At 50.7% G+C, this 25,775-nt stretch overlaps 1 protein-coding gene across 2 annotated transcripts in view; it reads left to right on the top strand.

The window, feature by feature from the left end:
* The window catches only part of sipa1 (signal-induced proliferation-associated 1), a 49,247-nt gene extending 40,269 nt beyond the window's left edge, over positions 1-8,978 (top strand). The window contains exons 12-15 of one of the 2 annotated variants that reach the window (XM_070868190.1): positions 423-518; positions 3,855-3,921; positions 5,392-5,470; positions 6,860-8,978. In XM_070868190.1, the coding sequence (XP_070724291.1) occupies positions 423-518; positions 3,855-3,921; positions 5,392-5,470; positions 6,860-6,973 (356 nt within the window). In that variant the 3' untranslated portion in view covers positions 6,974-8,978. The remainder of the gene's footprint in view (positions 1-422; positions 519-3,854; positions 3,922-5,391; positions 5,471-6,859) is intronic. The other variant, XM_070868191.1, reaches the window with a different exon arrangement.
* Positions 8,979-25,775: the final 16,797 nt, after the last annotated feature.

The following is a 25,775-nucleotide window of genomic DNA, read 5'->3' as shown; positions in this document are numbered from 1 at the left end:
AGGATACAGATCACAAAACGGATTCATTAATAGAGTCCCATTCAACCTGTGTGCATTCTAAAGGTGGGGTGGGGGGCGAGTTCAGGAATCACATCTTTCATTTCCTGTCCTCTTCGTATCCCGAGGGCTGGAGTTGATCAGTCAAATGTTTCTGCTTCTGGTTGCCACTGATGTGGGGACAGGGTTTGGCGTGGCGGCGACACCTCCCACAGTGGAATAGTCCGCCGGAACATCCCGGTCTGGACTCACACAGGGGAGGGCACTTGGATGTGGTACAGCCAGATGCCCGGGAACGCCCCCACCCCACCCACTGGAACTGTATCCACAGGGGAGGGGATGGGAGTTCTTTAGGACAGACGTGAGAGACACACCATTCTACGGCAGTTTACATGATTCTGTCTTCCTTTTCTTGTATATTCCAGATATTGCACTCTCCGATGTCCCTAACACTGAGTGGCAGTCACTGGCAGATATAGCTTCGTACTGTGATAGCCTTGTGCAGTCCCTTACACTGGAAGGTGAGTGAGTTTCTGAATGGAGGGCCAGCAAGTACTTTAGTTTGTTTGAATATCTGGATGGCAGGGTGTGGAGGGAGAGGCTTTCACAAAGCTGCTAGACATAAGAACATAAGAAATAGGAGCAGGAGTCGGCCATACAGCCCCTCGAGCCTGCTCCGCCATTCAATACGATCATGGCTGATCCGATCATGGACTCAACTCCACTTCCCTGCCCGCTCCCCATAACCCCTTATCGTTCAAGAAACTGTCTATTTCTGTCTTAAATTTATTCAATGTCCCAGCTTCCACAGCTTTCTCAGGCAGCGAATTCCATAGATTTACAACCCTCTGAGAGAAGAAATTTCTCCTCATCTCAGTTTTAAATGGGTGGCCCCTTATTCTAAGATTATGCCCCCTAGTTCTAGTCTCCACCATCAGTGAAAACATTCTCTCTGCATCCACCTTGTCAAATCCCCTCATAATCTTATACGTTTCGATAAGATCACCTCTCATTCTTCTGAATTCCAATGAGTAGAGGCCCAACCCACTCAACCTTTCCTCATAAGTCAATCCCCTCATCCCCAGAATCAACCGAGTGAACCTTCTCTGAAATGCCTCCACAGCAAGTATATCCTTTCGTAAATATGGAAACCAAAACTGCACGCAGTACTCCAGGTGTGGCCTCACCAATACCCTGTATAACTGTAGCAAGACTTCCCTGCTTTTATACTCCATCCCCTTTGCAATAAAGGCCAAGATACCATTGGCCTTCCTGATCACTTGCTGTACCTGCATACTATCCTTTTGTGTTTCATGCACAAGTACCCCCAGGTCCCGCTGTACTGCGGCACTTTGCAATCTTTCTGCATTTAAATAATAACTTGCTCTTTGATTTTTTTTCTGCCAAAGTGCATGACCTCACACTTTCCAACATTATACTCCATCTGCCAAATTTTTGTCCACTCACTTAGCCTGTCTATGTCCTTTTGCAGATTTTTTGTGGTTTCCAAACACATTGCTTTTCCTCCCATCTTTGTATTGTCAGCAAACTTGGCTACGTTACACTCGGTCCCTTCTTCCAAGTCGTAAATAGTTGGGGTCCCAGCACTGATCCCTGCAGCACCTCATTAGTTACTGGTTGCCAACCAGAGAATGAACCATTTATCCCGACTCTCTGTTTTCTGTTCATTAGCCAATCCTCTATCCATGCTAATATATTACCCCTCAACCCCGTGAACTTTTATCTTGTGCGGTCTTATGTGGCACCTTGTCACCTTCTGGAAGTCCAAATACACCACATCCACTGGTTCCCCTTTATCCACCCTGTTCGTTCTATCCTCAGAGAACTCCAGCAAATTTGTCAAACATGACTTCCCCTTCATAAATCCATGCTGACTCTGCCTGACCTGTATATGTCACCGTGATTCACTGACCTGGGTCAGTGACCTTTCTCCTGCGGCCCTGGGTCAGTGACCTATCCTCTGTAGCCCTGGGCCTGTGACCTTTTCCCTGTGACCCTGGGGTCAGTGCCCCCATCGCAAAATAATTACAAAAACACCAGTGGACAAAGGGTGTTTCGTTAGTGCCACAGCACCCAGCCCTGTGCCCAGCTCCTGGAGAGGGGCATCGCCCACTCACTGATATAAAAGGGGTCGGAGGGTCTAGTAAGGAGGAGGAACTGAGGGAAATCTTTATTAGTCGGGAAATTATTTTGGGGAAATTGATGGGATTGAAGGCCGATAAATCCTCAGGGCCTGATGGACTGCATCCCAGAGTACTTAAGGAGGTGGCCTTGGAAATAGCGGATGCATTGACAGTCATTTTCCAACATTCCATTGACTCTGGATCAGTTCCTACCGAGTGGAGGGTAGCCAATGTAACCCCACTTTTTAAAAAAGGAGGGAGAGAGAAAGCAGGGAATTATAGGCCGGTCAGCCTGACCTCAGTAGTGGGTAAAATGATGGAATCAATTATTAAGGATGTCATAGCAGCGCATTTGGAAAATGGTGACATGATAGGTCCAAGTCAGCATGGATTTGTGAAAGGGAAATCATGCTTGACAAATCTTCTGGAATGTTTCCAGTAAAGTGGACAAAGGAGAACCAGTTGATGTGGTATATTTGGACTTTCAGAAGGCTTTCGACAAGGTCCCACACAAGAGATTAATGTGCAAAGTTAAAGCACATGGGATTGGGGGTAGTGTGCTGACGTGGATTGAGAACTGGTTGTCAGACAGGAAGCAAAGAGTAGGCGTAAATGGGTACTTTTCAGAATGGCAGGCAGTGACTAGTGGGGTACCGCAAGGTTCTGAGCTGGGGCCCCAGCTGTTTACATTGTAAATTAATGATTTAGACGAGGGGATTAAATGTAGTATCTCCAAATTTGCGGATGACACTAAGTTGGGTGGCAGTGTGAGCTGCGAGGAGGATGCTATGAGGCTGCAGAGTGACTTAGATAGGTTAGGTGAGTGGGCAAATGCATGGCAGATGAAGTATAATGTGGATAAATGTGAGGTTATCCACTTTGGTGGTAAAAACAGAGAGACAGACTATTATCTGAATGGTGACAGATTAGGAAAAGGGAAGGTGCAACGAGACCTGGGTGTCATGGTACATCAGTCATTGAAGGTTGGCATGCAGGTACAGCAGGCAGTTAAGAAAGCAAATGGCATGTTGGCCTTCATAGCGAGGGGATTTGAGTACAGGGGCAGGGAGGTGTTGCTACAGTTGTACAGGGCCTTAGTGAGGCCACACCTGGAGTATTGTGTACAGTTTTGGTCTCCTAACTTGAGGAAGGACATTCTTGCTATTGAGGGAGTGCAGCGAAGATTCACCAGACTGATTCCCGGGATGGTGGGACTGACCTATCAAGAAAGACTGGATCAACTGGGCTTGTATTCACTGGAGTTCAGAAGAATGAGAGGGGACCTCATAGAAACATTTAAAATTCTGACGGGTTTAGACAGGTTAGATGCAGGAAGAATGTTCCCAATGTTGGGGAAGTCCAGAACCAGGGGTCACAGTCTAAGGATAAGGGGTAAGCCATTTAGGACCGAGATGAGGAGAAACTTCTTCACCCAGAGAGTGGTGAACCTGTGGAATTCTCTACCACAGAAAGTAGTTGAGGCCAATTCACTAAATATATTCAAAAGGGAGTTCGATGAATTCCTTACTACTCGGGGGATCAAGGGGTATGGCGAGAAAGCAGGAATGGGGTACTGAAGTTGCATGATCAGCCATGAACTCATTGAATTGCGGTGCAGGCTAGAAGGGCTGAATGGCCTGCTCCTGCACCTATTTTCTATGTTTCTATGATGCATTAGCTGCTCCAGTGAATCTTTCCTCTTTCTTTTGCCAGATGAGGGCACAGCAGAGGAAGCCAGAGCTGTCGATGCCATCGAGTTGATGGGAGCAAGCAGGCCGAGGTAGGTGGATCCTGACACGACATCGCTCAATGGGGTGAGGCAGGGCATCGTGATTCTGCTGATTAGTGGGAGTTTCCGTATAGTTCGAGAGATCACTGGCTCAGACATAAAGTTGCTCAACGTTAATGGCACAGCTCGTCCAACGGTCTCTGGGGTATGGGGACAGGGTTGGTGATGGTATGGGGAGTGGGGTGGGGTGGGAAAGAGGGGTTGTAGATGCGGAGCGGTGTGGAGATGGGGTATACGAATGGGGGGAACGAGGACGGGGTTGGTGATTGGGTGGGGGGGGGGGTGTGATTTGGGGTTGGTGATGGGGATGAGGTGTGTCGGCACGAGGAATTGGTGTGGGGCCTGGAAGTGGTGTCAGGACTTACAGTGCGGTACTGAGGAAGCCTCCACTGCACTGTCGGAGGGGTGGTACTGAGGAAGCCTCCACTGCACTGTCGGAGGGGTGGTACTGAGGGAGCGCCGCACTGTCGGAGGGGCAGTACTGAGGAAGCCTCCACTGCACTGTCGGAGGGGATGTACTGAGGGAGCGCCGCACTGTCGGAGGGGCGGTACTGAGGGAGCACCGCACTGTCGGAGGGGCGGTACTGAGGGAAGAGCCCGGGACTTATCCCCGATGCCCTGGGCCCAATATTTATCTCTCAATCAACATCACTAAAACAATTGATCCGGTCATTATCTCATTGCTATTTGTGGGAGCTTGCTGTGCGCAAATCGGCTGCCGCGTTTCCCATATTACAACAGTGACCACACTCCAAAAAGGACTTCATTGGCTGTAAAGCGCTTTGTGACGGCCCAACGTTGTGAAAGGCGCTATATAAATGCAAGTTCTTTCTTTCAGCTTTCTGTAAATGAGCAAGCTGGTGGGGCCAGGTGGCGATTGGGGCCGCAGTACCGCCAGGTGCCTGCTGGCTGCAGTGCTGAGACCAGTTCTGTTTAATGGCGTGACGCTGCCACCTGCAGGCGATGTGAGTTACTGTCTGGATGTTGAAAGGTAGCTAAAATGGACCACCCCTCCAGCCCCAGCCTGCGCTGAGTTATAAAACTGAACTCGGGCAGGGCTGCGGCTGAGGCTACAATAAGTCTCGATGCCCCCTGGATTGGGCGGGGGGAAAGGGAACTCAGCCAGGATTTCTGCTCTTGATCCAAGGACCGAAACGCTACCCATTCCCTCCTCCCCACCTGGCTGGGAATATGTGAGCATTGAATTGGGTTCAGGCGTGATGCCCCCCATGGTTCAATAGCTTGTCGTCACTCACCGTCTGGGTGCACCGATGAAAGGGGCACTATACAGAGGGCAGCCGGTGCCCGTGGGAAGCCATATCCCAGAGAGATTCGCGGTCTAAAGCGAAGGAGAAATGGAAAGCACTAAAAACTGAACAGACAATTTAATTGCTACGATGTGAGGTGAAATGGAATTGAAGCGGCTGACTTATTTAATTGTCTTGCTATTTCTCCTCCCAGAGAATCTCCCACAGGCCTCAATGATAAGCTGATTCATTTGGAAGCTATTGTCAAGGATCTGAATGAGAAGCTGATTAAGGTGAGGAGAACCGATTGACCAGAGCTAGTCAATGAGGTGCCCCTCTGAGTGAGCTTGCTCATCAGTGTGAAATCAGGGGAGGGTCCAGGCTAACCAGCAACTGAGGGGAGAAGGCCGCAACCTCATACCATCTGGCCACCTTGGGGCACTACCCCTAAAAATCAGGGGACAGTGTAGAGGGAGCTTTACTCTGTATCTAACCCCCTGTACCTGCCCTGGGAGTGTTTGATGGGACAGTGTAGAGGGAGCTTTACTCTGTATCTAACCCCGTGCTGTACCTGCCCTGGGAGTGTTTGATGGGACAGTGTAGAGGGAGCTTTACTCTGTATCTAACCCCATGCTGTACCTGCCCTGGGAGTGTTTGATGGGACAGTGTAGAGGGAGCTTTACTCTGTATCTAACCCCATGCTGTACCTGCCCTGGGAGTGTTTGATGGGACAGTGTAGAGGGAGCTTTACTCTGTATCTAACCCCGTGCTGTACCTGTCCTGGGAGTGTTTGATGGGACAGTGTAGAGGGAGCTTTACTCTGTATCTAACCCCGTGCTGTACCTGCCCTGAGAGTGTTTGATGGGACAGTGTAGAGGGAGCTTTACTCTGTATCTAACCCCCTGTACCTGCCCTGGGAGTGTTTGATGGGACAGTGTAGAGGGAGCTTTACTCTGTATCTAACCCCGTGCTGTCCCTGCCCTGGGAGTGTTTGATGGGACAGTGTAGAGGGAACTTTACTCTGTATCTAACCCCGTGCTGTACCTGCCCTGGGAGTGTTTGATGGGACAGTGTAGAGGGAACTTTACTCTGTATCTAACCCCGTGCTGTACCTGCCCTGAGAGTGTTTGATGGGACAGTGTAGAGGGAGCTTTACTCTGTATCTAACCCCCTGTACCTGCCCTGGGAGTGTTTGATGGGACAGTGTAGAGGGAGCTTTACTCTGTATCTAACCCCCTGTACCTGCCCTGGGAGTGTTTGATGGGACAGTGTAGAGGGAGCTTTACTCTGTATCTAACCCCGTGCTGTACCTGCCCTGGGAGTGTGTGATGGGACAGTGTAGAGGGAGCTTTACTCTGTATCTAACCCCGTGCTGTACCTGCCCTGGGAGTGTTTGATGGGACAGTGTAGAGGGAGCTTTACTCTGTATCTAACCCCGTGCTGTACCTGCCCTGGGAGTGTTTGATGGGACAGTGTAGAGGGAGCTTTACTCTGTATCTAACCCCGTGCTGTACCTGTCCTGGGAGTGTTTGATGGGACAGTGTAGAGGGAGCTTTACTCTGTATCTAACCCCGTGCTGTACCTGTCCTGGGAGTGTTTGATGCGGCTGCAGAATAAAAAGCTGCCAAAATTCTGTGAAATTTAACCATGATGTTTTGTTTTTGTTGAAAACTTTGGAACAGGAGAAAGAGGACAAGGCTTTGCTGGCAACTGAGGTGGAGCATCTACGGCAGAATAATCAATGTCTCCACCGGGAGTCACAGACCACGATGTGCCACCCAGCATTGAAGCACTGACCACACTTGATCAGCTGGGCGGGCCACATTTCCGCATGCCAGACACGAGACTCCCAAAGCAAGCGCTCTACTCGGAACTCCTACACGGCAAGCGAGCCCCAGGTGGGCAGAGGAAACGTTACAAGGGACCACCCTCAAAGCCTCCCTGATAAAGTGCAACATCTCCCCCGGCACCTGGGAGTCCCTGGCCAAAGACCAGTCCGCCCTAAGTGGAGGAAGTGCATCCGGGAGGGCGCTGAGCACCTCGAGTCTCGTCGCCGAGAGCGTGCAGAAACCAATCGCAGGCAGCGGAAGGAGCGTGCAGCAAACCAGTCCCACCCTCCCCTTCCCTCAACCACTGTCTGTCCCACATGTGACAGGGACTGTGGCTCTCGTATTGGACTGTTCAGCCACCTAAGGACTCACTTTAAGAGTGGAAGCAAGCCTTCCTCGATTTCGAAGGACTGCCTATGATGATGTGCCACCTTTTAAAAGTGTCCGAATTGCAGTGCCATACTGCCCCAAAGCCTTAGTAAACTTGCGTTAAGTGGGAGGGGAGAGTGAAAATTCGCCGTCTCTCTCTCCTCGAGTTGGACCCACCTCAAGAGAGCGCAAAAAGCCAGGCATTAACTGGCGTTGATTTGCTTTGTGAAATCTTCCGTGTCGGAAATGGCTTTTTTTTTGCCCTGCCAATCTTTTAGCAGTGACTTCAGCGACTGCTCTCCGTGACGTCGCAGTGACTGTGCACAAACACATTTAATTATTGCTCTTTTCCCACCCTGCTAAGTTCAAGATCAGCTCCACAGCCCCTTCATAGCAACGGGTGTCGGCCATTTGGCCCCACTGCTCCGTGCCGGGGTTTCTGCTCCACTCGAGCCTCCTCCCACTCTCTCCATCTCACCCTATCACCATATCCTTCTATTCCTTTCTCCCTCGTGTGTTTATCCAGCCTCCCCTTAAATGCATCGACACTATTCGCCTCAACCCCTCCCTGTGGCAGCGAGTTCCACATTCTCACCGCTCTCTGGGTAAAGAAGTTTCTCCTGAATTCCCCATTGGATTTATTGGTGACTGTCTTATGTTGATGGCCATAGTTCTGGACAAGTGCAAGTATCTCTACATCTACCCTATCGATATCCCTTTGTATCCTTCGAATCCAAGGGATATCGAGGGACATGGAGCTAAAGGCGGGTACATGGAGTTGAGGTACGGATCAGCCATGATCTGACAGATTGGCGGAATGGCCCACTCCTGTTCCTATGTAATGAATCAAATGTTTAATTTCTCTGCTGCTTTTCCCTTCGATTAACTGACATTTCGTTTAGTAATTATTAAAAAATATATATTTTTAAGCTGCTTATTGAAGCCAACCAGAAACCTTGGAGCCTCAAATAAAAGAAAGACCTGTATTTATATAGCGCCTTTCACGGCCGCCGGACGTCTCAAAGGGCTTTACAGCCAATGAAGTACTTTTGGAGTGTAGTCACTGTTGTAATGTGGGAAACACAGCAGTTAATTTGCACACAGCAAGCTCCCACAAATGTGATAATGACCAGATAATCTGCTTTAGTGATGTTGCTTGAGGGATAAATATTGGCCCCAGGACACCGGGGAGAACTCCCCTGCTCTTCTTCGAAATACTGTCATGGGATCTTTAACTTCCACCTGAGAGAGAGTAGATGGGGCCTCGGTTTGACGTCTCATACGAAAGACGGCACCTCCGACAGTGCGGCGCTCCCTCAGCACTGCCCCTCCGACAGTGCGGCGCTCCCTCAGCACCGCCCCTCCGACAGTGCGGCGCTCCCTCAGTACTGCCCCTCCGACAGTGCGACGCTCCCTCAGTACTGCCCCTCCGACAGTGCGGCGCTCCCTCAGCACCGCCCCTCCGACAGTGCGGCGCTCCCTCAGTACAGCCCCTCCGACAGTGCAGCGGTCCCTCAGTACCGCCCCTCCGACAGTGCGGCGCTCCCTCAGTACTGCCCCTCTGACAGTGCGGCGCTCTCTCAGCACCGCCCCTCCGACAGTGCAGCGGTCCCTCAGTACCGCCCCTCCGACAGTGCGGCGCTCCCTCAGTACTGCCCCTCTGACAGTGCGGCGCTCTCTCAGCACAGCCCCTCCGACAGTGCGGCGCTCCCTCAGTCCTGCCCCTCCGACAGTGCGGCGCTCCCTCAGTACTGCCCCTCCGACAGTGCGGCGCTCCCTCAGCATTGCACTGGGAGTGTCGGTCAAGATTTATGCACTCAGGTCGCTGGAGTGGGACCTGAACCCACAACCTTCTGATGCAGAGGCGGGATCATGGTGGCCAGAGGGTTTCATTTCTCACGGGGTGAAACGTTCTGTGCCTGGGGGCGGAGGGTGGGGGGAGGAATGATGGGTCGAACACATGGTTGGGGCGTGCATCGGGCATGTTCACCGGCTGCTGGTTGATGGCATGTGGAAGGAGCCCGATTCAGTGTGACAGCTGGGGAATGGAGACAGCGATCTCCTTCGCACATTAGGCTCACATGCTCTACGCTCCAGGCTCCAGTGCGCATGTGCTGCGCGCCCAGCGCGCGGAAGGCGCTGGGGGTTTCCATTCCGACGATAAGCGGCTGGGGGAATCCGCTTCCAGAAGGGAGCCGAATCTCCCTCAACGCTCGGACGCTTCCCGTTAGTTCTGCGTCCTTTCAAATCAATAGCTCGAGGAAGTTGCCCCCAGTATTCCCTCGGCTTTTTGTAATATATTCCAAAGCCATCCGGAATATCTTTAAATAAACAATATGGTGTCAACTTCGTTTCTTTATAATGTCTTACTTTTTTGTGCGCATCAGTGAGGGGACTGAACATTGAGGCAATGTCTCCTCAAACACTCTCAGATCAGGGTTAGATACAGAGTAACGCTCCCTCTACACTGTCCCATCAAACACTCCCAGGGCAGGTACAGCCCGGGGTTAGATACAGAGTAACGCTCCCTCTACACTGTCCCATCAAACACTCCCAGGGCAGGTACAGCCCGGGGTTAGATACAGAGTAAAGCTCCCTCTACACTGTCCCATCAAACACTCCCAGGGCAGGTACAGGGGGTTAGATACAGAGTAAAGCTCCCTCTACACTGTCCCATCAAACACTCCCAGGGCAGGTACAGGGGGTTAGATACAGAGTAACGCTCCCTCTACACTGTCCTATCAAACACTCCCAGGGCAGGTACAGGGGGTTAGATACAGAGTAAAGCTCCCTCTACACTGTCCCATCAAACACTCCCAGGGCAGGTACAGGGGGTTAGATACAGAGTAAAGCTCCCTCTACACTGTCCCATCACACACTCCCAGGGCAGGTACAGCACGGGGTTAGATACAGAGTAAAGCTCCCTCTACACTGTCCCATCAAACACTCCCAGGGCAGGTACAGCACGGGGTTAGATACAGAGTAAAGCTCCCTCTACACTGTCCCATCAAACACTCCCAGGGCAGGTACAGCACGGGGTTAGATACAGAGTAAAGCTCCCTCTACACTGTCCCATCAAACACTCCCAGGGCAGGTACAACACGGCGGAGGTAGGTAGATAAATCCCCTGCCACTTCGCCCATCTGGAAATCAAAAAGACCGTCCTCTCCGTGAAGCCAAGTGCGTAGCAGTGTTGGCAGGGCTTGGGGGCAGACCTTCTCACCCGTGTTATCCCCGCTGCCACCCACAGCAAGGATAGAGACAAGGTGGGCGCAACCCTGAAAAGAGGTGCAGGAATAAATCATTTTAAAAAGTAGAGAGACCGGTAACCAAAGGAACTATTAAAACAAAGTGTGCAAACTTGCCCCTTTGATAGAGGCCCGTTAGTGCCTCCGGGGAGGCAGGGGGGGGTGGGGGCGCAAGACATTTTTCATCTGGCGGGGGGGACGCTACAGGCTCGCGTGAAATTATGCGGGAGTTTGCCGAGGGGCTACCATGGCAGTGCTGCGTCTCATGGGTAGCACCCTGGGTTGCCGTGTGCGCTGACCCCTTACTGCCCCGCGGCGGGAAATGCCCCGAGGACCGCAAGGCTGGGGTGAGCCGATGTCAACGCCAGCTTCGCGGGTCACGCAGCTGGCCGACATCCGCTCTGAGGGCGGTACTTAAAGGGATGGGCACCACGCCCGGCGCCGCCATCTTGACTGGTTTACTGACTCCCGCCTCGCCTCCAGTATGGCGGTCCTAGCGGGGTCTGGGCCGCCATCGTGCAGCCCGGCACTTTGTGTTAGGTGCTGGGCTTTAGGCTCGGTCCCACGCTGCCCTCCTGGCCTAGTGGAGGCCATCAGAGGCCTTGCAGAGGGCGAAACGGCCCTCCCCTTTAAGCAAAGGGAGGGGCTCTGAAGCGCTTCAGCGTCAATTGGAGCTGCCGCGTAGCGCTTCCCGGCCTGCCCCAATCGTGCCCCGGGAACCACCCTCAAGGAAGTGGAGCGTGTGAGCTTGCACCCCACATCCTTCGAGGGGTGGTAAGCCCAATTCAGCGGCAGGGGCGGGAATTCTACGCCGGGCGCTGGTTACCGCCCCCAATCGGCGCGCAGGGCAATTTCGCTCGCAAAGTTTCAAAATACAGGCAACTCGCGATTATCCGGGTCCCTCGGGGGATTGTGCTATTCCGGGTAAACTATTTTTCCGTTCGGGTGAGTTTACATTTTAAAGTTAAAACTTTAATGAATCAATACAAACAGTAACAAAAGATGGACATTGCCAACATGCATGTACAGGTTCTGTGCCTGGAACCCGGTGCCGGCTCTGCCCCCGTTCCCAACGTCAGCAGCGGCCGCGAGAGACAGCGGCTGCAACAGCGCGCACACACACACACACACCGGCAAAACTAGGGCAGAGGAGGTGATTTTTACTGTGTGTGTGTGTGAGAGAGAGAGAGAGAGAGAGTGTGTGAGAGAGAGAATGTGTGAGTGTGTGTGAGAGAGTGTGTGTGAAAGAGAGAGAGTGTGAGAGAGAGAGAATGTGTGAGTGTGAGAGAGTAAGAGAGAGAATGTATGAGAGAGAGAATGTGTGAGTGTGAGAGAGCGAGAGAGAGAATGTGTGAGAGAGAGAGAATGAGCGAGTGTGAGAGTGTGTGTGAGAGAGAGTGTGAAAGAGAGAGAATGAGCGAGTGTGAGAGTGTGTGTGAGAGAGAGTGTGAAAGAGAGAGAATGAGCGAGTGTGAGAAAGAGAGAATGAGCGAGTGTGAGAATGAGTGAGTGTGAGAGAGAGTGTGTGTGAATGAGAGAGAATGAGCGAGTGTGAGAGAATGTGTGTGAGAGTGAGAGAGAATGTGTGAGAGAGAGAGAGAGTGTGTGAGAGAGAGAATGAGCAAATACAAATGAGCACAGTGTTTGGAAGGAGATTTTTCCAAATTATTTGGGGCTGTCTTTTCAATTGTTCGCAACAGAATTTTAAATCCCGTTACAACGGTTTCCCGTTGGACCTGTGTACGGATAATCGAGAGTTGCCTGTATTTTCTGGACACAATAGGGGAATGACCACAGCAACAACAACTTGCATTTATATAGCACCTTTAGTGTAGTAAAACGTCCCAAGGCGCTTCACAGGAGCGTTGTCAAACATAATTTGAGCCACACAGGAAATAGTAGGACAGGTGACCAAAAGCTGGGTCAAAGAGGTTGGTTTTAAGGAGGAGAGAGAGGCGGAGAGGTTTAGGGAGGGAGTTCCAGAGCTTGGGGCCCAGCAGCTGAAGGCACGGCCACCGATGGTGGAGTGATTAAAATTGGGGGATGCGCGAGAGGGCAGAGTTGGAAGAGCGCAGAGATCTCGTGAGTTGTAGGGCTGGAGGAGGTTACAGAGGTAGGGAGGGGGCGAGGACAATTGTCACTTGACAGAACATGCACAATGATACCTGCCGTAATCATTAGGGGTATGCCAGGCCTCACTATCCACCAGGAAAATCCCAGGCCTCTGCACCCACAAAGAAAAAAACAAAAGACTCCCATTTCTATAGCCTCACAACCACCTTCCCAAAGTGCTTTATAGCCAATGAAGTACTTTTGGAGTGTAGTCACTGTTGTAATGTAGCAAACGGGGCAGCCAATTTGCGCACACCAAGCTCCCACAAACAGCAATGTGATAATGACCAGATCATCTGCTTTAGTGATGTTGATAGAGGGATAAATATTGGCCCAGGACACCGGGGAGAACTACCCCTGCTCTTCTTTGAAATAGTGCCATGGGTTCTTTCACATCCACTTGAGAGGAGGTGGAGACCTCAGTTTAATACCTCATACAAAAGACAGCACTTCCGACAGTGCGGCGCTCCCTCAGAACTGCCCCTCCGACAGTGCGGCGCTCCCTCAGTACTGCCCCTCCGACAATGCGCGCTCCTTCAGTACTGCCCCTCCGACAGTACGGCGCTCCCTCAGTACCGCCCCTCCGACAGTGCGGCGCTCCCTCAGTACCGCCCCTCCGACAGTGCGGCGCTCCCTCAGTACCGCCCCTCCGACACTCCCTCAGTACCGCCCCTCCGACACTCCCTCAATACCGCCCCTCCGACAATGCGCGCTCCCTCGGTACCGCCCTTCCGACAGTGCAGCGCTCCCTCAGTACCGTCCCTCCGACAGTGCGGCGCTCCCTCAGTACCGTCCCTCCGACAATGCACGTTCCCTCGGTACCGCCCCTCCGACAGTGCGGCGCTCCCTCGGTACCGCCCATCCGACAGTGCGGCGCTCCCTCAGTACCGCCCCTCCGACAGTGCGCTGCTCCCTCAGTACCGCCCCTCCGACAGTGCGCTGCTCCCTCAGTACTGCACTGGAGTGTCCACCTAGATATTTGTGCTCAGATCTCTGGAGTGTGATTTGAACCCACAACCTTCTGACTAGGAGGCAAGGGTGCTACCAACTGACGCACGGCTGACACTGACAGGCCATCAGCAAAATCACAGGCCTCTCCAACCAAGAACTAAAGCTCACTCTACACTGTCACTGCAATGTGACTTCGCATCATCACTCTCCATTCTACCAAGCTCTTTCCACAGCCCATGGACACTCTCCCCTATCACGGACTCCACCCTCCCATTGAATCTCCTTCCACATTATGGATTTGTATCGATATGAAAGCTATCGGACAGGTGAAAAGAATAATTAAATAGGCCAATGAAATGTTGGCCTTTCTCTCAAGAGGGCTGGAATACAAAGGGGAGGCAGTGATGCTTCAGTTGTACAGATTTCTGGTCAGACCCCAGCGGGAGTAACCGTTCAGTTCTGGGCACCACACCTGAAGAAGGATTAATCTGCCTTAGAGCGGGCGTAGTGAAGATTCACCAGAATGATACTGGGGCTAAAGGGTTAAATCAGGAGGACAGGTTGAATAGGCGATGCTTGAAACACAGAAAATAGGTGCAGGAGTAGGCCATTCGGCCCTTCGAGCCTGCACCACCATTCAATATGATCATGGCTGATCATGGAACTTCAGTACCCCATTCCTGTTTTTTCTCCATACCCGTTGATCCATTTATCCATAAGGGCCACATCTAGCTCCCCTTTGAATATATCTAACGAACTGGCCTCAACAACTTTCTGTGGTAGAGAATTCCACAGGTTCACAATTCTCTGAGTGAAGAAGTTTCTCCTCATCTCGGTCCTAAATGGCTTACCCCTTATCCTTAGACTGTGTCCCCTGGTTCTGGACTTCCCCAACATCGGGAATATTCTTCCTGCATCTAACCTGTCCAATCCCGTTAGAATTTTATGTTTCTGTGAGATCCCCTCTCATTCTTCTAAATTCCAGTGAATATAAGCCTAGTCGATCCAGTGTTTCTTCATATGTCAGTCCTGCCATCCTGGGAATCAGTCTGGTGAACCTTCGCTGCACTCCTTCAATAGCAAAAATGTCCTTCTTCAGATTAGGAGACCAAAACTGCACACAATATTCCAGGTGAGGCCTCACCAAGGCCCTTGTATTCCCTCGAGTATAGACGATTAAGCGGTGATCTAATCGAAGTGTTTAAGATGATTAAAGGGATTCGATAGGGTAGATAGAAAGAAACTATTTCCTCTGTTGGGGCGGAGGGGCAGAACATGAGGGCCTATCAAAACATACAAGATAATGAGGGGGCTCGACAAGGTGAATGCAGTATTTCCACAAATTAGGGGAAACTAAAACTAGGGGCCATAGTCTCAGAATAAGAGGCCGCCCATTTAAAACTGAGATGAGGAGGAATTTCTTCTCTGAGGGTCGTGAATCTGTGGAATTCGCTGCCCCAGAGAGCTGTGGAGGCTGGGTCATTGAATATATTTAAGGCGGAGATAGACAGATTTTTGAACGATAAGGGAGTGAAGGGTTATGGTGAGCGGGCGGGGAAGTGGAGCTGAGTCCACGATCACATCAGCCATGATCGTATTAAATGGCGGAGCAGGCTCGAGGGGCCGTCTGACCGACTCCTGCTCCTATTTCTTGTGTTCTTATAACCTGAAAATTGGAGCCAGGCCATTTCGGGATGTGAGGAAGCACTTCTTCACACAAAAGGTGGTGCAAATCTGGAACTCTCTCCCCCAAAAAGCTGTTGAGGCCGCGGGTCAATTAAAAATGGCAAAACTGAAACTGATAGATTTTTGTGAGGCAAGGGTATTAAGGGTTACGGAACTAAAGCGGGTAAATGGAGTTAAGGTACAGTTCAGCTGCGATCTAATTGAATAGCGGAACAGACTCAATGGACCGACTAGCCTCCTCATGATCCTATATACTATTTTACTGGTTGGTTGGAGCTGGGGACAGAAATGAAACCTCAATGCTGCACGGACCCTCATTTATGGCCTCCTGGGGTCACACTGTGAGGTTTTAATAAAGTGCTTATCCCTGGTGATGTTATGCTAAAAGCCGTGTGAGATCAACAGGGGGAAGCACCCCATCCCGCTGAGACGGAACTGATATCAATGCCTCCTAGATTGAGGGCGGACCAACTTTGCCGTAATGTGCCCTGCTGAGTACCTGTCTGTGACCTGCTGCTGAGAAAGTGCTTGCATTGTGGATGGCGACTGGGCTGTGACGCCCCCCATGATTAAATAGCATGCCAATAGCCGTGCAGTTTCTTCAACATGAAACTATTTTGAGGTGCTGAATGTGGGTGGGACCTGCGAAAGTTTGAGGGAGGGTCAGTGGGTGGGGGAGGGGTTGTGGGTAGGGGAAGGGCTGTGGGTGGGGGAAGGGGCTGTGCGTGGTGGAAGGGCTGTGGGTGGGGGCAGGGGATGGGACTATGGGGGAAGGGCTGTGGGTGGGGTGAAAGGCTGTGGGTGGGGGGGGAGGGGCTGTGGGTGGGAGGAGGGGCTGTGGGTGGGGTAAGGACCGTGGGTGGGGTGAGAGGCTGTGGGTGGGGTGAGGGGCTGTGGGGGGGGGGGGGGGGAAATGGCTGTGGGGGGTTGCGCGCTGTGGGTCGCTGTGGGTGCAGTTTTGTATCAGCCAGTTCCTGTTTGATCTCTGAAAGAGCATTTTTCTTTACATTACAGATGGCGACGCAGGAGGGGGATTAACCATGATCTCTTACCGTGAGCATTAACCATGATCTCTTACCGTGAGCATTAACCATGATCTCTTACCGTGAGCATTAACCATGATCTCTTACCGTGAGCATTAACCATGATCTCTCTCACCGTGAGCATTAACCATGATCTCTCTCACCGTGAGCGTTAACCATGATCTCTTACCGTGAGCATTAACCATGATCTCTTACCGTGAGCATTAACCATGGTCTCTCTCACCGTGAGCATTAACCGTGATCTCTCTCACTGTGAGCATTAACCGTGATCTCTCTCACCGTGAGCATTAACCATGATCTCTCTCACCGTGAGCATTAACCATGATCTCTCTCACCGTGAGCGTTAACCATGATCTCTTACCGTGAGCATTAACCATGATCTCTCACCGTGAGCATTAACCATGATCTCTCTCACCGTGAGCATTAACCATGATCTCTATCTCCGTGAGCGTTAACCGTGATCTCTCTCACTGTGAGCATTAACCATGATCTCTTACCGTGAGCATTAAACATGATCTCTCTCACCGTGAGCATTAACCGTGATCTCTTACCGTGAGAATTAACCGTGATCTCTCTCACCGTGAGCATTAACCGTGATCTCTCTCACCGTGAGCATTAACCGTGATCTCTCTCACCGTGAGCATTAACCGTGATCTCTCTCACCGTGAGCATTAAACATGATCTCTCTCACCGTGAGCATTAACCATGATCTCTTACCGTGAGCATTAACCATGATCTCTCTCACTGTGAGCATTAACCATGATCTCTTACTGTGAGCATTAACCATGATCTCTCTCACCGTGAGCGTTAACCGTGATCTCTCTCACTGTGAACATTAACCATGATCTCTCTCTCACCGTGAGCGTTAACCGTGATCTCTCTCACTGTGAGCATTAACCGTGATCTCTCTCACCGTGAGCATTAACCGTGATCTCTCTCACTGTGAGCATTAACCGTGATCTCTCTCACTGTGAGCATTAACCACAATCTCTCTCACCGTGAGCGTTAACCGTGATCTCTCTCACCGTGAGCATTAACCGTGATCTCTCTCACCGTGAGCATTAACTGTTATCTCTCTCACCGTGAGCATTAACCGTGATCTCTCTCACCGTGAGCATTAACCACGATCTCTCTCACCGTGAGCATTAACCGTGATCTCTCTCACTGTGAGCATTAACCACGATCTCTCTCACCGTGAGCATTAACCATGATCTCTCTCACCGTGAGCGTTAACCGTGATCTCTCTCACTGTGAACATTAACCATGATCTCTCTCTCACCGTGAGCGTTAACCGTGATCTCTCTCACTGTGAGCATTAACCGTGATCTCTCTCACCGTGAGCATTAACCGTGATCTCTCTCACTGTGAGCATTAACCGTGATCTCTCTCACTGTGAGCATTAACCACAATCTCTCTCACCGTGAGCATTAACCGTGATCTCTCTCACTGTGAGCATTAACCACGATCTCTCTCACCGTGAGCATTAACCACGATCTCTCTCACCGTGAGCATTAACCACGATCTCTCTCACCGTGAGCATTAACCACGATCTCTCTCACCGTCAGCATTAACCGTGATCTCTCTCCTGTGCGCATTAACCGTGATCTCTCTCACACTGAGCATTAACCACGATCTCTCTCACTGTGAGCATTAACTGCGATCTCTCTCACTGTGAGCATTAACTGCGATCTCTCTCACTGTGAGCATTAACCATGATCTCTCTCACCGTGAACATTAACCGCGATTTCTCTCACCATGAGGATTAACCGTGATCTCTCTCACTGTGAGCATTAACCGGTATCTCTCAGCATTAACCACGATTTCTCTCACTGCGAGCATTAACCGTGATCTCTCTCATCCTGAGCATTAACCACGATCTCTCTCACTGAGAGCATTAACTGCGATCTCTCTCACTGTGAGCATTAACCATGATCTCCCTCACCGTGAACATTAACCGTGATCTCTCTCACCATGAGGATTAACCACGATCTCTCTCACCGTGAACATTAACCGTGATCTCTCTCACCATGAGGATTAACCACGATCTCTCTCACCGTGAACATTAACCGTGATCTCTCTCACCATGAGGATAAACGGTGATCTCTCTCGCTGTCAGCATTAACCGTGATCTCTCTCTGATCTCTCTCACCATGAGGATTAACCACGATCTCTCTCACCGTGAACATTAACCGTGATCTCTCTCACCATGAGGATAAACGGTGATCTCTCTCGCTGTCAGCATTAACCGTGATCTCTCTCACCGTGGGGATTCACCACGATCTCTCTCACCGTGAACGTTAACCGTGATCTCTCTCACCGTGAACCATGATCTCTCTCACCATGAGGATAAACGGTGATCTCTCTCGCTGTCAGCATTAACAGTGATCTCTCTCACCGTGAGGATTAACCGTGATCTCTCTCACCATGAGGAATAACCGTGATCTCTCTCACCATGAGGAATAACCGTGATCTCTCTCACCGTGAGGAATAACCGTGATCTCTCTCACCGTGAGGATAAACGGTGATCTCTCTCGCTGTCAGCATTAACCGTGATCTCTCTCACCGTGGGGATTCACCACGATCTCTCTCACCGTGAGGATTAACCGTAATCTCTCTCACCGTGAACCATGATCTCTCTCACCGTGAGGATTAACCACGATCTCTCTCACCGTGGGGATTCACCACGATCTCTCTCACCGTGAGGATTAACCGTAATCTCTCTCACCGTGAACCATGATCTCTCTCACCGTGGGGATTAACCACGATCTCTCTCACCGTGGGGATTAACCACGATCTCTCTCACCGTGGGGATTAACCACGATCTCTCTCACCGTGGGGATTAACCATGATCTCTCTCACTGGTTGGAGGTTCTGTGTAACAATTATCCATGCAATAAACACTCTATTCACTCGCTACACAAAATGAGGAATAAAGAAGCGGATTTAAAAAAATCTTGTTCAGTTGTAGTTTAAATTATTAATGGTGTGAATTGTAGAATTTATTCAGGTATGAGCCACTTGTGTGTGCATTAAATTGTGGTTGGGGCAAGTGGGCAGTTTTCAGGTGGGGGATGGTTTGGCCGGCGCTGTCTATTTTGCCTACGGGTAGTTGGGTTTGTTAATATTTTGCAATGGACTGCTCCGAGACTAGAAACATTCGGAGATTCCTGTAACAGTCGCAGGGACGGTAGGTTAGGACTCACTAACATTAATGATATTTTATTAGTGATGTGCTTTAGCATTCTCAAATCCTCTGTCTGTTGTGGTGAACGTTATTTTTTAAATTTGGGATCTGACAGTTATGTGCAGAATGCTTCTGTGCAGCTTCTGTTTCGTTGGCAGCAGTCAGTCCATTTCATTTAATCTCCTGGGGTCAATGCTGAAAGGTCATTCTTGACCCACTCTCGGGTAGTGCTGAGTTTGGGGGTACACAGATTACCGTGGTGAGTTTGGGGGTATAGAGAACGGGGGAGTTATCCCTGGTGTCCTGGCCAATATTTATCCCTCAATCAACATCACTAAAAAAACTGATTAGTTGGTCATTTATTTCATTGCTGTGTGTGGGAGCTTGCTGTGAGTAAATTGGTTGCTGCGTTTCCCACATTACAACAGTGACTATACTTCAAAAAGTACTTCATTGGCTGCAAAGTGCTTTGGGACATCCGGTGGTCGTGAAAGGTGCTCTATAAATGCAAGTCTTTTTTTTTCCTTTTTTGGGTCAGGCAGACGTGGGTTTGAGCCCCACTTGAGCCCATAACCCAGGCCGACACTCCCAGTGCAGTACTGAGAGAGCAGTGCACTGTCAGAGGGGCGGTACTGAGGGAGCGCCGCACTGTCGGAGGGGCGGTACTGAGGGAGCGCCGCACTGTTGGAGGGGCAGTACTGAGGGAGCGCAGCACTGTCGGAGGTGCCGTCTTTCAAATGAGATATTAAACCGAGGACCCGTCTGCCATCAGGTGCATGTAAAAGATCTCACAGCCACTACTGGAAGGAGAGCAGGGGAGTTCTCCCCAATGCTCTGGGCCAGTATTCTTGCCTCAACCAAAAAACAGATGAATTCATTGCTGTTTCTGGAATTTTGTTGTGCACACAATAACTAACGTGTTTTGATGTGAAGCGTTTGGGATGTCATCTCGATTTGAAAAGGCACAATCTTTAAAATATATTTCAACTCCTGCCAGGTGCAATAATTTGCTTTCCCCAGAAGGTGGCACTTGCAGCCAACCTCAGTTAAATCCAATGGAAATCCTTTCACTTGTTTTATGACCAGAAGCTATGTAATATACTTGCATTTCTACAGTGTCTTTCTCACTCTCAGGATGTCCCAAAGCGCTTTACAGCCAATGAAGTACCTTTGGAGTGTAGTCACTGTTGTAATGTGGGAAACGCGGCAGACAATTTGCGCACAGCAAGCTCCCACACACAGTAATGTGATAATGACCCGATCATCTGTTTTTTAGTGAATGTTGCTTGAGGGATAAATATTGACCCCAGGACATTGGGGAGAACGCCCCCCTGCTCTGCTTCGAAACAGTGGCCGTGGGATATTTTACGTTCACCTGATCGAGCTGACAGGGTTCATCCCAAACTATACCCCGCGAGAGACACTGGAACCCAAGCTGGGTATCTGCCCCAGCCACTGACTGAGCAACCAACCGAATCGGTGGCATTCACAGGCCTCAGGGTCACAGTCTCGCGTGCTTACAACCCCCCTGTGCCAGTAAATCCTAGAACCCTTCTCCTGCCAGGGAGCGAGATGGCGATGGAGCTGAGGCTATCCCAGCATTCATAGCAGTTGTGAAAGCCCTCTATTGCTATCCTTCACTGTGCCGTGTCGGACGAGCCATTTCCTGCTGGCCCGGCCTACCTGTTGGGAATCCTCAGATGGGAATTGGAAGTTAGAAACAGGCTTGTCGCAAGGAGAGGCGCAATTCAGCCTCTCTCACTTGTAGGCCGTGGAAACAGGCTTTGGACCTACTGCTGAGTTTTCTTTAATACATCTTCAAAAGTTTTAACAGCAACTTGCATTTATAGAGCACCTATAACGTCCCAAGGTGCTTCACAGCAGCGATTATCAATTTGACGCCGGGGCACTCAAGGAGATATTAGGTCAGGTGAGCAAAGAGTTAGGTTTTAAGGAGGAGAGAGAGGCGGAGAGGTTTAGGGAGGGAGTTCCAGAGCTTAGGGCCCAGGCAACTGAAGGCACGGCCGCCGACGCTGGAGCGACTATAATCAGGGCAAGAGGCCAGAATTGGATGAGTGCAGAGATCTCGGCGGGTTGTAGGAGGTTTCAGAGATGGGGAGAGGAGAGCGCCATGGAGGGATTTGAAAATGAGGATGAGAATTGGAGATGTTAACGGACTGGGAGCCAATGTAGGTCAGCGAGCACAGTATCCAGACTGCCCACCAACTGGGGGTGCCGAGAACATCTTTTATTTAGCTATAGGCCAGGCCTCAGTGACCAGGTCGGCCAGTTCCGGTGTAATATAGCCTGAGGTGTAGAGCGTGGATCTCCTCAGCTCGGTTGCGTAACATGGTTCCAATAAACTCCCACCCCCTCTTTGTTCTCCTCCTCCTTCTCTGGAGATGCTGGCGCTCACCGGGGTATCACTCCCGAGGGTCCTGGCTACCCTCTGGGACCTTGCTCAAGTGGCTACTCTTCAGGCTTGTGCCCAAACATGGGCTATTCGACACAGGTAAGCATCACAGTCCAGCTCCAGCTTGTTGTCACCTGACAGCAAGGCCAATGGTATCTTGGCCTTTATTGCAAAGGGGGATGGGGTATAAAAGCAGGGAAGTCTTGCTGTTATACAGGGTATTGGTGAGGCCACACCTGGAATACTGCATGCAGTTTTGGTTTCCATTTTTACGAAAGGATATACTTGCTTTGGAGGCAGTTCAGAGAAGGTTCACTCGGCTGATTCCGGAGATAAGGGGGTTGACTTATGGGGAAAGGTTGAGGAGGTTGGGCCTCTACACACTGTAATTCCAAAGAATGAGAGGTGACCTTATCGAAACGTATAAGGTTATGAGGGAGCTTGACAAGGTGGATGCAGAGAGGATGTTTCCACTGATGGGGGAGACTAGAACTAGAGGGCACGATCTTAGAATAAGGGGCCGCCCAGTTAGAACTGAGATGAGGAGAAATTTCTTCTCTCAGAGGGTTGTAAATCTGTGGAATTCGCTGCCTCAGAGAGCTGTGGAAGCTGGGACATTGAATAAATTGAAGACATAAATAGACAGTTTCTTAAACGATAAGGGGATAAGAGGTTATGGGGAGCGGGCAGGGAAGTGGAGCTGAGTCCATGATCGGATCAGCCATGATCTTATTGAATGGTGAAGCAGGCTCGAGGGGCCGTATGGCCTACTCCTGCTCCTATTTCTTATGTTCTTATGACCTCACACATTATCCGGCAGCGAAGAGTGACTGGGAATGGAAATCTGGTTGATAGTTGACCATCACAGCAGCACTGAGCCCTATGCAGAGTTAAACCGAGGCCCCATCTGCCCTCTCAGGTGGACTTAAAAGGTCCCATGGCACTAATTCGAAGAAGAGTAGGGGAGTTCTCCCCAGTGTCCTAGGGCCAATATTTATCCCTCAATCAACAAAACAAAAATAGATTATCCGGTCATTATCACATTGCTGTGTGTGGGAGCTTGCTGTGCACAAATTGTCTGCCGCGTTTCCCACATTACAACAGTAACTACACTCCAGAAAGTACTTCATTGGCTGTAAAGTGCTTTGAGACGTCTGGAGGTCGTGAAAGGCGCTCTATAAATGCAAGTCTTTCTTTATTCTAGGTCACCTTCAGGAGAATTAGGAATAGGAGACCATTCAGCCTCTCGATCCTGTTCCGCCATTCACTGAGATCACGGCTGATTCCTACCTCAATTCCATTTCCCCGCTTTCGCACCTTATTCCCCGCTTTCGCACCTCACAGAACAACAAAAAATCTCCCGATGTCTCTGTCTCTGTCTCGAAGTCCTGGAGTTCATCCACCCTTTGTGTGCGAAAAGGTGCTGAATTCACCCCTGAACGGCCTAGCTCTAATTTTAAGATTATGTCCCCTTTATTCTGGATTCCGCACCCCCACTAGAGGGAATAAGTTTCCCCGTACCTACTCCATCGGATCCTTGAAACATTTTAAACACCCCTCAATCTCCTCAACTCACCAGGGAGGGAATAGAAGGAAAACTAACAGCGGGAACTTTCATTAAAATTGTCGCGAACATTCCTCAAACTCATGGGCTCCCTGAGGTGACCCTGCCTTTGTTGAAAGAAGCATTCTCTGTGTGGCCAGTCTCTGCCTGGCATGGTTCCTGTCTCTTGTCACTAAACCTGCTCAGAGTGAGTTAAGTGAAAATGCCGACAGTACAGATTGTGAAGATCCCCCCCACCCCCAGGCCTCCCGCCCCTTTAATTTGCAGTAGCTGCCAGTGCTGGCCAAGGTGAGAAGCATTCCGCCCCCCCCCCCTCCCCCGCCGTACTAGTGTACAGCCAGGTTCCTGACTGACTGCACTGAGCAGGCGATTCCCTATCTCCAAGCTTGCCCTGAGCTATGCAGAGAGCTGGCAGCTGTATGTAAATGAGAACAGACAGGACGCTACACGCACTGGGCAGCGCACAGGCAATCCCAGGGCACACACTCTCCCTCACCCTCCCTGCCTTTCACCGTCTCCCTCTCCTGCTCGTTTTCTTTCACTGTCTCTCTCCATCCCTCTCTCTCTTTCACATTCTCTCACTTACGCTCTCCTTCACTCTCCCTCCCTCTGCTGCTCACTCCCTCTCACATTCTTTCATTCACGCTCTCTTTCACTCTCCCTCCCTCTCTTTCACTCTCCCTCCCTCTCTCTTTCACTTTCGCTCTCCTTCACTATCTCTTTCACTCTCCCTCCCTCTCTTTCACTCTCGCTCTCCTTCACTATCTCTTTCACTCTCACTCTCTTTCACTCTCCCTCGCGCTCTCTTTCACTCTCCCTCTCTCGCCCCCAATCTCTCTTTCACTCTCTCCATCTCTGTCTCAGACAAGAGAGTGTGTGGGAAGGGCAGTCTGTCACTCTTTCTACACTGTCTCTTTCTGTCTATATCTCTCTCTCATTCACTCTCTCCCACTCTCTTGTTACTGTCTCTCTCTCTCTCCCACTCCTTTTTACTGTCTCTCTCTCGCCCATTCTTTTTTACTCTATTTGTATCTCTCTTTCACTGTCTTTCTCTCCCACTCGTTTTTACTCTGTCTCTCTCTGTCTTTAACTCTCTCACTTCTTTCTGTCCTTCTCACACTCTCTTGTCTGTCCCCTCCCACAGCATCACAGCACAAGCTGGGGTTTAAACGGACACAGGTCCATCCATGGGACCTGCGTTGATCAGTAACCCACCCCATCTTATCTCAAGCAGTAAATCCTTCATTCAATCCCTTTAATAAAAGCCGCCCTGTGTTGGTAATCTGTGTCTGGGGGGTGGGGTTGGGGGATAGACCGATTTGTGGATTGAGCCATGTAGAACCGGGAGAGGGAATTGATTAAAAATCTCCTGCATCAGTGACAGTTTTCTCAAGCTCCTCCTCCCCTCACCTCCTCTCTCCTCTCCACTCTCCTCCGCCTTTTCCCTCCTCTCCCCTGGCAGCAGTATTGATAATGGACCTTGGGGCTGAATCCAATCCAGTCAGTCCCCCCATTCGCCGCCCCACCCCCCCCAGGAACTGAGGCCAATTAGATTTTATTCGCGCTGCCCTGGAGGCTGTTAACCCAACGTTTACCGACAAATCGTCCAATCAGATGATAGGATTTTTTGGTGTTGGTTCCTTGATTGGGTATGCAAATCCGAGCAATCCAATCAGAGGCACTCGATCTCACGGGCCTGGTGCCGGGCTGAGCCTCAGGTGCACCAAGCGGGATGGGGCCTATTGTGATGCCTCCCATGGTCGAACAACCTGCCCACGCACCATTGAGGTCCAATAGTGGCCACTTGGGAAGGGTTTCGGAAGCCAGACAGAGCCAAGGGGATACGCCGCAGTGAGAGGTGACAAATCCAGAGGAGGGGAGAAAATAGGGAAGAGTTTTCACATTCAGTTGATGTGGGCTCCATGTTAGGGCAGTCTCTGTATTCGCATGAATACAGCTGGTAGCCTATAATGTGAACCAGGCTGGCCTGTCTCTGTGTCGGCAGTGGCTCAGTGGGCAGCACTCTCTCTCGCCTCTCCGAGTCAGAAGGTTGTGGGTTTGAGTCCCACTCCAGAGACTTAAGCACAAAATCCAGACTGGCACTCCAGTGCAGTACTGAGGGAGCGCCGCACTGTCGGTGGGGCAGTATTGAGGGAGCGTCGCACTGTCGGAGGGGCAGTACTGAGGCAGCGCCGCACT

This window comes from Pristiophorus japonicus, chromosome 27 (genome assembly GCF_044704955.1).
Source record: "Pristiophorus japonicus isolate sPriJap1 chromosome 27, sPriJap1.hap1, whole genome shotgun sequence".
NCBI classification, from domain to species: Eukaryota; Metazoa; Chordata; class Chondrichthyes; family Pristiophoridae; genus Pristiophorus; species Pristiophorus japonicus.
Note: the sequence above shows the minus strand (reverse complement) of the source record. Positions and strands in the feature narration are given on the sequence as shown.